The sequence below is a fragment of the Aquarana catesbeiana genome, linkage group LG12 (genome assembly GCF_042186555.1).
Source record: "Aquarana catesbeiana isolate 2022-GZ linkage group LG12, ASM4218655v1, whole genome shotgun sequence".
In the NCBI taxonomy this organism is placed as follows: domain Eukaryota; kingdom Metazoa; phylum Chordata; class Amphibia; order Anura; family Ranidae; genus Aquarana; species Aquarana catesbeiana.
In genome coordinates this window covers 100534066-100546356 of record NC_133335.1, presented here as the reverse complement: position 1 = coordinate 100546356, position 12291 = coordinate 100534066, and the positions used below count along the sequence as shown (strand labels likewise).

General features: G+C 45.0%; 1 protein-coding gene across 1 annotated transcript in view; it reads left to right on the top strand.

Moving 5' to 3' along the window:
- Positions 1 to 12291, top strand: part of FAM83C (family with sequence similarity 83 member C) — a 92056-nt gene that overhangs the window by 34246 nt on the left and 45519 nt on the right. Inside the window, exon 2 of the mRNA XM_073608227.1 lies at positions 7031 to 7198. Coding sequence (XP_073464328.1) covers positions 7031 to 7198 — 168 coding nt within the window. The remainder of the gene's footprint in view (positions 1 to 7030; positions 7199 to 12291) is intronic.

Sequence of the window (12291 nt, the reverse complement as noted above, 5' to 3'; positions counted from 1 at the left end):
CCTCCCTATTCATGTGCCCGGCCCCTTTCAGGATGTCGGACACATGAAATACTATGGCTGGGGAGGGGAGGGGGGGTTGTATTTTGAAGCACGAGATTAGAGCCAGAGGCTCTAATAGGCTTCAAATTTGTGTGGGCTCAGGGGGCAGAGCACTGCGTTGTGTGACATAGCAAATTAATTTTCGCTATTTTCACACAAATGTTCCTCCCTGCCAATCAGGAGGCAGGTCAGTGAGACCTGTCTCCCGATTGGCCAAAGCATCAGGCAATCCTATTGGATGCCTAATGCTTTGGAGGCAGAGGAGACACAGCGGAGAAAGCCTGAAGAGCTGAGCGGACACTGGAGCCACCACTTCCCGCCACTGCAGAATAGGAGGAGGAGAGTCCCGTCACTCCAGGAGAGGAGCAGCGCCCCACCACATGAGCGGTAAGTGATGTTGGACCGGCCACGGGGGTTGGTGAAGTGACACCCGGGGGATGCGCCTGGCTGCATTTGATGGGCACAGTGGCTGCATTTGATGGGCGCAGTGAGGTTGCAATTGATGGGGGGTTTTTTTAAAGTATTTTTTTAGAATTTTTTTCTTGTTTGCGCCCCCCCCCCCCCCACACACACACACACACAAATTTTGAGCACCAGCCGCCACTGGTCATACCTGTAGGCCATTTCAGCCCCCTTGGAAGCCTGGCTTAAAATCTACCAATTCTCAATCCCACAAACTCAATCCAGGCATTACAGGAGCAAAGATCTAAAATTGTTTTCTATTCTAGCCTCCTGTCCCTTGATTGGCTGGTGGTACTGTGCCACTTTGTCAGGGCTCTGGTCTTTGGATTCCATTAGCTTCCTGGCTCCTGTATCTTGTGCCTTCCCTGGTCTCTGGATTGCTTTTGTTACTTTTCCTTGCCTGGGTACAAATTATACCACCTGCCCTCACCCTTGCCTGGAAGACATACTATGCTATTATCTGCCACCAGCTCGGACCACTGCTTGCTTGACAACAGGTCAGCCACCAGCCCGATCACCCTTTACACAGTATCTGCATTGAAAGTTCCCATCGTGACACCATCAGACATGTTATTCAAACTCTCTCTCCCTCTGGGTTTCTGGGCAGCACCAATGGTCTGCAAATATAGCATTGCGTCTAATGTTCCGGGGGCATCCATGTATTGCTAGGCCTACTTGACTTAAGGGAATGTCAATGAAATCGCACTAACGTCTCCCAATTTTTCCAGAACGGGACACTAACCAGTGATCTTTGGAATCCTATGGGTAGGCACACGTTACATGTGACCCCTGCATTATGAGAGGATCAAACCACAGTCCTAAGGAATCTGGAACAAATCTTGCATCAGTCCACAGCAATGTTTTGTCCTCAATTATTTTAGGAGAACTGGAATTACTTGTATTTAAGCAGAGTCAGCAGAATTATGTATTTTTACATTTCCCTCTCTGCTGTCAATGTCCTGAGAAACAAATTACTAGCTTTAGGGTTAACGCAGATACAGTATGTCATGTGAAAAGACTGCAAAACTAAAGAAGTTCTCAGACTGAATTACTGTGAAACTGGCAAAATGAAGGAAATTCTCAGTCACTTTGGCCTTCAGCTTGCAACTTGGCTGCAAATTAAGTAAAATGTAGTTACCCATAGTATCCCATCAGATAGGCATTTGCATCACTTCAATTTTCTTACTTCACCTTTTTAAATCAGCCCCTGTTGTTCTGTTGTGTGTTTTTTTTTTTTTAACAGCATAAGTACATAAAGAAATCCAGTACTATATTAATGTGTAATTTCTTTCAGGTGTTGTGTACATTTTAACTAAATATTATATTATTGCAAAATTGATATGGAAATTATTTAGGATAAAACGTTTTGCATTTTACATATGCTATGTGTTATATGTTGCTACTAGCATTCTCTACTAGAATGTTCACGGTATAGCTGAAAGCCCCAGGGAGTGGTGTTCAGTGGTATTTTACACAGGTATAGACCTGCTAAGAACAAATTAATAAGCATATATTTACCTCTTTATGAAGTTTTCTATAATGTGCACAATAGGCTTTTTTATTTTAACTTAAAATGTATGTAAAGGAGAGGTGTGTGTGTGTGTGTGTGTGTGTGTGTGTGTGTGTATGTATGTATGTATGTATATATATATAATGTGTCTGGGACATCTACACAATTCTAATCTTTTTGGCTCTATACACCACCACAATGGATTTGAAATGAAACAAACAAGATGTGCTTTAACTGCAGACTTTCAGCTTTAATTTGAGGGTATTTACATCCAAATCAGGTGACCGGTGTAGGAATTACAACAGTTTGTATATGTGCCTCCCACTTTTTAAGGGACCAAAAGTAATGGGACAATTTGCTGCTCAGCTGTTCCATGGCCAGGTGTGTGTTATTCCCTCATTATCCCATTTACAAGGCGCAGATGAAAGGTCCAGAGTTCATTTCAAGTGTGCTATTTGCATTTGGAATCTGTTGCTGTCAATTCTCAATATGAGATCCAAAGAGCTGTCACTATCAGTGACGCAAGTCATCATTAGGCTGAAAAAACAAAACAAACCCATCAGAGAGATAGCAAAAACATTAGGTGTGGCCAAATCAATTGTTTGGAACATCCTTAAAAAGAAAGAACACACCGGTGAACTCAGCAACACCAAAAGACCCGGAAGACCACGGAAAACAACTGTGGTGGATGACCGAAGAATTCTTTCCCTGTTGAAGAAAACGCCCTTCACAACAGTTGGCCAGATACAGAACACTCTCCGTTAGGTAGGTGTATGTGTGTCAAAGTCAACAATCAAGAGAAGACTTCACCAGAGTGAATACCATAGGCGTGCGCACAGGGTGTGCCAGGTGTGCCCAGGCACACCCTAATCACCCTGTGTAGCATAGATTCCCCCTACTGCCCTAGCCCCCCCCTCCCCCAGCACTGCTGTTGGCTTCTCTCCTCTCCTCCCCCGACAGCTGTTGCAGCAGGGATGTTTTATGATGGATATGGATGGAGGAAGGGGCCAGTAAATATGTCATTTACTGGCCCCTTCCCTTTCTGAATGAACACAGTGAGCGATCGGTAGTGTGTGTTTGAGCTTTGGGGTGCACACCCTAATGCAATAGGCTGCGCACACCTATGGTGAATACAGAGGGTTTACCACAAGATGTAAACCTTTGGTGAGCCTCAAAAACAGGAAGGCCAGATTAGAGTTTACCAAACAACATCTAAAAAAGCTTTCACAGTTCTGGAACCACATCCTATGGACAGATGAGACCAAGATCAACTTGTACCAGAGTGATAGGAAGAGAAGAGTATAGAGAAGGAAAGGAACTGCTCATGATCCAAAGCATACCACCTCATCAGTGAAGCATGGTGGTGGTAGTGTCATGGCGTGGGCAAGCATGGCTGCCAATGGAACTGGTTCTCTTGTATTTATTGATGATGTGACTGCTGACAAAAGCAGCAGGATGAATTCTGAAGTATTTCGGGCAATATTATCTGCTCATTTTCAGCAAAATGCTTCAGAACTCATTGGACGGCGCTTCACAGTGCAGATGGACAAGCATACTGCGAAAGCAACCAAAGTTTTTTAAGGGAAAGAAGTGGAATGTTATGCAATGGCCAAGTCAATCACCTGACCTGAATCCGATTGAGCATGCATTTCACTTGCTGAAGACAAAACTGAAGGGAAAATGCCCCAATAACAAGCAGGAACTGAAGACAGTTGCAGTAGAGGCCTGGCAGAGCATCACCAGGGATGAAACCCGGCGTCTGGTGATGTCTATGCGTTCCAGACTTTGGGCTGTAATTGACTGCAAAGGATTTGCAACCAAGTATTAAAAAGTGAAAGTTTGATGGATAAATGTTAATCTGTCCCATTACATTTGGTCCCTTTAAAAAGTGGGAGGCACATATACAAAAACTGTTGTAATTCCTACACCGTTCACCTGATTTGGATGTAAATACCCTCAAATTAAAGCTGAAAGTCTGCAGTTAAAGCACATCTTGTTCGTTTTATTTCAAATCCATTGTGGTGGTGTATAGAGCCAAAAAGATTAGAATTGTGTCGATGTCCCAATATTTATGGACCTGACTGTATGTGTGTGTATGTGTGTGTGTATGTATATGTGTGTGTGTGTGTGTGTGTGTGTATGTGTATATATATATATATATATATATATATATATATATTATGTTTGTGTGTATACACAGTATCGATTGTATAACAGTGTAAATTTGGTGTCCCCTCAAAATAACTCAACACACAGCCATTAATGTCTAAACCACTGGCAACAAAAGTGAGTACACCCCTAAGTGAAAATGTTCAAATTGGGAAAAAAGTGGCAATATTTTGTGTGGCCACCATTATTTTCCAGCACTGCCTTAACCCTCTTGGGCATAGAGTTCACCAGAGCTTGACAGGTTGCCACTGGAGTCCTCTTCCACTTCTCCATGATGATTTCATGGAGCTGGTGGATGTTAGAGAGCTTCCGCTCCTCCACCTTCGATTTGAGGATGCCCCACAGATGCTATTAGGTCTGGAGACATGCTTGGCCATTCTGTCACCTTTACCCTTCCTCAGCTTCTTTAGCATGGCAGTGGTAGTCATGGAGGTGTGTTTGGGGTCGTTATCATGTTGGAATACTGCCCTGCGGCCCAGTCTCTGAAGGGAGGGGATCATGCTCCTGCTTCAGTATGTCACAGTACATGCTGGCATTCATGGTTCCCTCAATGAACTGTAGCTCCCCAGTCCCGGCAGCATTAATGCAGCCCCAGACCATGACACTCCCACCACCATGCTTAAATGTAGGCAAGACACATTTGTCTTTGTACTCCTCACCTGGTTGCCAGCACACACGCTTGGCACCATCTGAACCAAATACGTTTATCTTTGTCTCATCAGACCACAGGACATGGTTCCAGTTATCCATGGCCTCAGTCTGCTTGTCTTCAGCAAACTGTTTGCAGGCTTTCTTGTGCATCATCTTTAGAAGAGGCTTCCTTCTGGGACAACAGTCATGCAGACCAATTTGATGTAGTGTGCGGCGTATGGTCTGAGCACTGACAGACTAACCCCTTACCCCTTCAACCTCTGCCGCAATGCTGGCAGCACTCATACGTCTATTTCCCAAAGACAACCTCTGGATATGATGCTGAGCATGTGCACTCAACTTCTTTGGTTGACCATGGCGAGGCCTGTTCTGAGTGGAACCTGTCCTGTTAAATTGCTGTTTGGTCTTGGCCAACATGCTACAGCTCAATTTCGGGGTCATGGCAATCTTCTTATAGTCTAGGCCATCTTTATGTAGAGCAACAATTCTTTTTTTTTTCAGATCCTCAGTGTTCTTTGCCATGAAATGCCATGTTGAACTTCCAGTGACCAGTATGAGAGAGTGAGAGCGATAACAACACCAAATTTAACACACCTGTTCCGCATTCACACCTGAGACCTTGTAACCCTAATGAATCACATGACACCGGGGAGGGAAAATGGCGAATTGGGGCCCAATTTGGACACTTTCACTTAGGGATGTACTCACTTTTGTTGCCAGCAGTTTAGACATTTAATGGCTGTGTGAGTTATTTTAAGGAGACAGCAAATTTACACTGTTATACGAGCTGTGCACTCACTACTTTACATTGTAGCCAAGTGTCATTTCTTCAGTGTTGTCACATGAAAAGATATAATAAAATACTACAAAAACGTGAGGAGTATACTCACTTTTGTCAGATACTGTAGATGTTAGTGTTGGTCAGCTTGCAGTGGGGCTCTTCTGTAGGTGGTGCACATGAAGCTGTCCCTTTAGAAGTATGTAGTAGATAGCTGCAGGGCTGCCAAATAAAGGGCAATCTCTGTTGTGCTGTATGTAGCGAGGGATTAAGTGTTGTATTTCCGCTCACCACTCCTGACAGGCGACAGGTTTGGTTCCATATACTTGGCAGTCAGCAATTTGATGTCAGGTCCCAGAGGCTCAGTCTTTCAGCTCTGGTTCACACAAAGTGCAGTCTCTGCCAGAATCGGCAGCAGGTCCTTTCTCCCGCTGATGTAGGCAGAAGGGCACAAGCAGCAAATCCCCTCTCTGACTCTTTCTGGTGTCATGTCCCGCCACAGGTCCTCTTGACTCTGCTTCCCCTTAGAAAAGACCCTTCCATTACTAGATTTACCTGGGAAAAGCAGGCCTGTCACTCTGCCTCTGTGTCCAGGGACTTTGGCTCATGTAGTTCAGAGTCCACCTGTCCCTATTCACTTGTATTGTGCTGCATTCCTTTAAAACTAGGGTTCCCAATAACCATGGCGCCTCCACAGCAAGTTCTCTCCCTATCTCTGATTTGGTTCTAGCTCTCATGCTCCCTGATTGGCTCAAGTCTGCTGCCAGAAGGGAGCAGGAGTGGAGGATTTCACAAAGCTCTTCAGCCAGCAATGAGGAGGAGAAAAACTGGCTGCATTCTCTATTTACATAGCAGCCCAGCGGGAGGGGCGTGTGGGGGCTGGAGATTACACATCCATCGGCACCGGGCTACACATGAAAAGTAGATTACTGGGCCAATAAATTGTGGAGATGTATGGATTATTTTTGGGAAGTAAGGATACCGCTTAGTTTCACTAAGTCTGTGGGCAATACAATTGACCTGGCCATCTCATCTTTCTGTGGACATTAAAACAGAACTAAACTGTATCTGAGCACCACAAACTGAAAACACTGTTTAATTTTTAATAATCAAAGCCCCCCCCCAGCATTTCTAGCCATGGCCATCTTGAGTAAGGGCATATGATTCATGTACCATTTACTTCTTGGAAACCATCTGCCCTTAGGCCAGTCATGCAGGCAGGAGGCTGTGCTTAGCTGGGAAAACCCCTCTTCCAGATGCAAGACAAAACAATGTCCATGAAGACTCCTGGGATATGTGACATTATTTTGACCTAGGCAAGATACCAGAAAGCAACTAAAGAAATGTAGGGAAATTAAAAAAAAGGCTAAAACAAATAATGAGCAAACTTTAATAGTAACATGAAGATTTTCTCTTTTTAGGTCATTGCAGTGGTCATGGATCTTTTCACAGACGTTGACCTCTTATGTGATCTCATAGAAGCAGCAAGCAAAAGAAGAGTACCTGTTTACCTCATACTTGATGAAAAAAATCTGAATTACTTTATAGAAATGTTTCAGAAGTTGGGATTCGACAAAATTCATGTACCTGTAAGTTTTTATTGTAATATTGTAAAAATATATTTAAAGCATGTCTTCCAAAGCGTTTGGCTGTAAGTCCAAGTTTCTGGGGTTTAGCCATGGCTGTGAGATGGGGCTTCATTGAAGAAAGTGAGGTTTACATGTTCTTTCTTATTCTTTGAAAATAGATGTATTTTTCTATCTTCAAGAGTCGCCTCATCTTGAAGCCACCCTGTACTTGCTGGAACTCAATGCATTGCATGTAGCCTTACTGAAATATTGTAATTAAAGAGGAACGTCTTCACATAAACCTGCCAATAACCTGGATAAGTCAGACTAAGCATAGGAAGATGGCTTTAGAGAAAAATAATCAGTAGATTGCCAGTTATAGGCCTCTGAAATTATAAGAAATGTTTAATTTATTTTTTTATTAGTTAGCTCTGTCCTTTCTCCTCCTGCCACTCCTTGTTGGTGATTTCTAATCTCACTAGCCAATGAGAAGGTTTAGGAAGTGGGAGAAGGCAGGGCTAAGGTAGACCTATGCATAAAAAGTTCAAATTTGTTGTAGGTACAATGCCTGTCTAGACTTTCTAAGTTTTTTTTTTTAAAAATCATCACATTTGAGGTTTACTTGAATGCAGTGAGCACAATAAAATAAATATTTCCCAGTAAACTGGTAAAATTCTTACCCCAGAACTTGCAGTTTACCATTTTCAATGATGCTGGTTCCTGCTTTTCTAGTGCTGCGTCCCTAAACTTCTGGTCTTCACGGGTAAGGGTTAACAGCAGAGGCGTCATCAGGGGGTGGCTATTGGGGCTACAGCTACTCTACTCTTGGTCACTGGTTACTATAGCCGCCTAGTGGCTAGCAACCAGTGACGCCACTGCCCACTGTGCCCACACTGCCCAGCATTCAAAGCGGAGGAGGATTGCACTTCCTCCTCCTCCTCCGCGCTAGTGCTCATGGGGCCTGCCATTTCTGGACTGGCATGGAGCGCAGAGCAGCAGAGATGGGGATACCTGGGCAGCCGGAAACAGCCCAGGAGGGAGGGAGAGAGAGAGAAGACACCACCACCCTGAGCAGAATCCCCAGCGCCTTCCAGAACCTGTACTCTACCTATCAGTCCTCTCCCAGCGCGTTGTGATTGGAAGAGGAAGAAGGCGGCAATTACAATTTGGCCGCCGTGCGACATCGATCGGCGCTCGGCTCTCCTCCTCTCCTCTGGCTGCCTCACACACCAGCACCACGACTGAGCTGCTGCTGCAGGACCTGGACACAGGTAGGTCAGTCAGTGTGTGTATGGCAGGTACCAGGTCAGTGTGTGTAGGTCAGTGTGGGTCAGTGTAGGTCAGGGTGGGTCAGGTAGGTCAGTGTGTGTATGGCAGGTACCAGGTCAGTGTGTGTGGGTCAGGTAGGTCAGTGTATGTAGGTCAGTGTGGGTCAGGTAGGTCAGTGTGGGTCAGTGTATGTCCGGTAGGTCAGTGTATGTAGGTCAGTGCATGTCAGGTGTGTCAGTGTGGTCAGTGTCAGTGTGGGTGGGTCAGTGTATGTAGGTCAGTGTGGGTCAGGTAGGTCAGTGTATGTAGGTCAGTGTGGGCCAGGTAGGTCAGTGTTGGTCAGGTAGGTCAGTGTATGTAGGTCAGTGTGGGTCAGGTAGGTCAGTGTGGGTGGGTCAGTGTATGTAGGTCAGTGTATGTGGGTCAGGTAGGTCAGTGTATGTAGGTCAGTGTATGTAGGTCAGTGTGGGTCAGGGTATGTAGGTCAGTGTAGGTCAGTGTGGGTCAGGTAGTTCAGTGTATGTCAGGTGGGTCGATTAGGTCAGTGTGGGTCAGGTAGGTCAGTGTGTGTGTGGGTCAGTGTGGGCCAGGTCAGTCAGGTCAGTGTGTGTGTCAGGTAGGTCAGTGTATGTAGGTCAGTGTGTGTATGTCAGGTAGGTCAGTGTGTGTGTCAGGTAGGTCAGTGTGGGTCAGGTGGGTCAGTGTATGTCAGGTAGGTAGGTCAGTGTGTGTCAGGTAGGTAGGTCAGTTTAGTGGTCAGCATTGATGGGCACTGGTAAGCCAGGCAGCAACCAGCAAGTCAACCTACCCCCGCCACACAACCCCTCCGCCCAACCAAAAAAACCCAGCGCCACTAGAGGTCCCCCCGTGCCGGCCTTGGACTTCGGGCTGAAGCCCCTGGTCTTTTTGCCAACTAGCAACGCCCCTGGTTAACAGTGGACAGTCAGTTTGTTAGCGCAGGGAGGGGAGAAGCAGGGGAGTGCCTTGCCATTCCAGGCTACAGTTTTTGTGTTTCTTTTTTTTAGTTCATATCTTATTTATTGAAATTTTCATTCTTTGAAAAATACAGACACATAACGCACAGACACACAACATATCACACAAGACGTCACAAATACAACACCTAAACAAAGGAGAACATTTTTTTTTTTCTCTTAAACCCTTAAGAAGATAAAATTTACATATAACCGACAATCGCTAAAGTGCAAGTTGGCCTATTCCAATATAGGGGACATAAACTTAAGCCATTGGGGGTTATTTACTAAAGGAAAATCCACTTTGCACTGCAAGTGCACTTGAAAGTGCAGTCGCTGTAGATCCGAGGGGGACATGCAAGGAAAATAAAAAAACAGCAATTTAGCTTGCACATGATTGGATGATAAAATCAGCAGAGCTTCCACTCATTTCAGATCTACCCCTTAGATTAGAGCGACTGCACTTCCACTTGCAGTGCAAAGTGGATTTGCCTTTCATAAATAACCCCCATTGTGACCAAATGGCATCAAACTTCTTCTTTGAACTTCTCCGAAAATATGTGTGATTTTTCAAAAGAGAGAAGTTATGGTGTATATAATATATAATATGGTGGTTGTTGCAATACTTTGTCACACCGTATTTGCGCAGCGGTTTTACAAGCACAATTTTTTGGGAAAAAATTAACTTTTTTGAATTAAAAAATAAGATAACAGTAAAGTTAGCCCAGTTTTTTTAATTGAAAGATGTTACGCCGAATAAACTGATACCCAACATGTCGCACTTTAAAATTGCGCCCGCTCGTGGAATGGCGACAAACTTTGACCCTTAAATCTCCATAGGCGACGTTTAAAATTTTCTACAGGCTGCATATTTTTCAGTTACAGAGGAGGTCTAGGGCTAGAATTGTTGCTCTCACTCTAACGATCCTGGCGATACCTCACATGTGTGGTTTAAACACCATTTTTATATGCGGGTGCGTCTTACGTATACGATTCGCTGCTGTACGCAAGCTCCGCAGGACTGGGCGCTATATATGTATATGTGTATGTGTAAACATCACTTGTAATAGAAAAAAAGCACAGGACTTCTTTAATGTGATATCTGGGGCCAAAGAGACTTCAGATCTCATATTTAGACCCCTTTCACATTGAGGCGTTTTTGCGCTAAAAATAGTGCCTGAAAAGCGCCTGTAAACTGCCTCTTCTACAGCCCCCGTGTGAAAGCCTGAGTGCTTTCATACTGGGGAGGTGTGCTTGCAGGACAGAAAGTCCTGCAAGCAGCATCTTTGGGGCGGTGTGGGATATACACCACTCCTCCATCACCCCTGCCCATTAAAAAGAATGGCCATCGCTGCCGAAGCGCCTGCAAAGCGGCACTTTTCCAGCGCTATTAACCCTTTCCTCTGCCGCTAGCAGGGGTTAAAAGTGCTCTGCTAATGGCCGAATAGCTCCACTATAACAGCAGTAAAGCGCTGTTAAAACTAGCTGCGCTTTACTGCTACCCCCCCAGTGTGAAAGTGCTCTTACGCTTAAAAGCAATAACAAAAAAACAAAAAAAAGACGCGTCGCTTTCGTCATCCAATGGTATGGTGCCGAGTGGGGGCCATCTTTCCCTAACTCACCATGCCTCAGAGGGGAAGGGACCCGATCGTCTTTGCCGCTACTGACGGCTGGCGGAGACCGGTTCAGTGAGCGACGGGAGGGGGTCACCACCGCCGATATAAATGGTCTTGCGGCGAATCCGCCACAGAAACCACTTTTATCTGAAAGCAGACCGCCCTCTGTTAAAGATACTGGGGTCATGGCAGCTGTCTGCTGCCATGAGAACGCTATTCAACGTCGAACACCCGAAGTATAATGCGGGACTACTGAGGGAAATTGGGCACGTAATGCATGATGCAATTGAAGAAACTGATAGAACCATCTTGAATGTAGAAAGAACTCTACCTTCAGCTGCTCATAGGTTTTCATATAATTGTGCTAAGGGAGTTACCCCAGCTCTCACCCATCTCTGAAAAGCCTGCAAAGTAGAAAGCTCGGGAGCCTATAATTTTCCCCAAATTGGGGTATATTTTATTTTATTTATTTATTTATTTCAGGTACTTATATAGCGCCGTCAATTTACGCAGCGCTTTACATATACATTATACATTCACATCAGTCCCTACACCCTCAAGGGGCTTACAATCTAAGGTCCCTAACTCACATTCATACATACTAGGGACAATTTAGACAGGATCCAATTAACCTACCAGCATGTCTTTGGAGTGTGGGAGGAAACCGGAGTACCCGGAGGAAACCCACGCAGACACAGGGAGAACATGCAAACTCCAGGCAGGTAGTGTCGTGGTCGGGATTCGAACCAGTGACCCTTCTTACTGCTAGGCGAGAGTGCTACTCACTACACCACTGTGCCGCCCCATCTAGTAGGGTTGGAATTCCCTATCATTTTCTTAACAGCATCCCATACCTTGAACACTAACCCCAATGTAGGCATAGTTCCTAGTGAAACACCCCCTCACTGTCCCTTCCAGTACATGCAATGGTGGCCGACCTCCAAACACATAGGAAAAAAGCAATAAGAGGCACTTGATGGTAGTGCAGTATCTCATCCTGCTAAGTGCTGTAGTTGGGCAGCAAGAAAATATATCCTCGGGCTTGGTACTGCTAATCCTTCAGCATCCCTGGGGTACTGTAATAGCCCACATTTTATACAAGGGGCCTTCCTCTGCCAAATTAAATCCCTAAATATGCTATTCATTTTAATAAAAATTTGCAATGGTATCCAAACGGGAACGTTCTATAGATGGTACAGGAGCTGGGGCATCCATATCATCTTAAGTAGGTTAATATGACCTACTACAGATATAG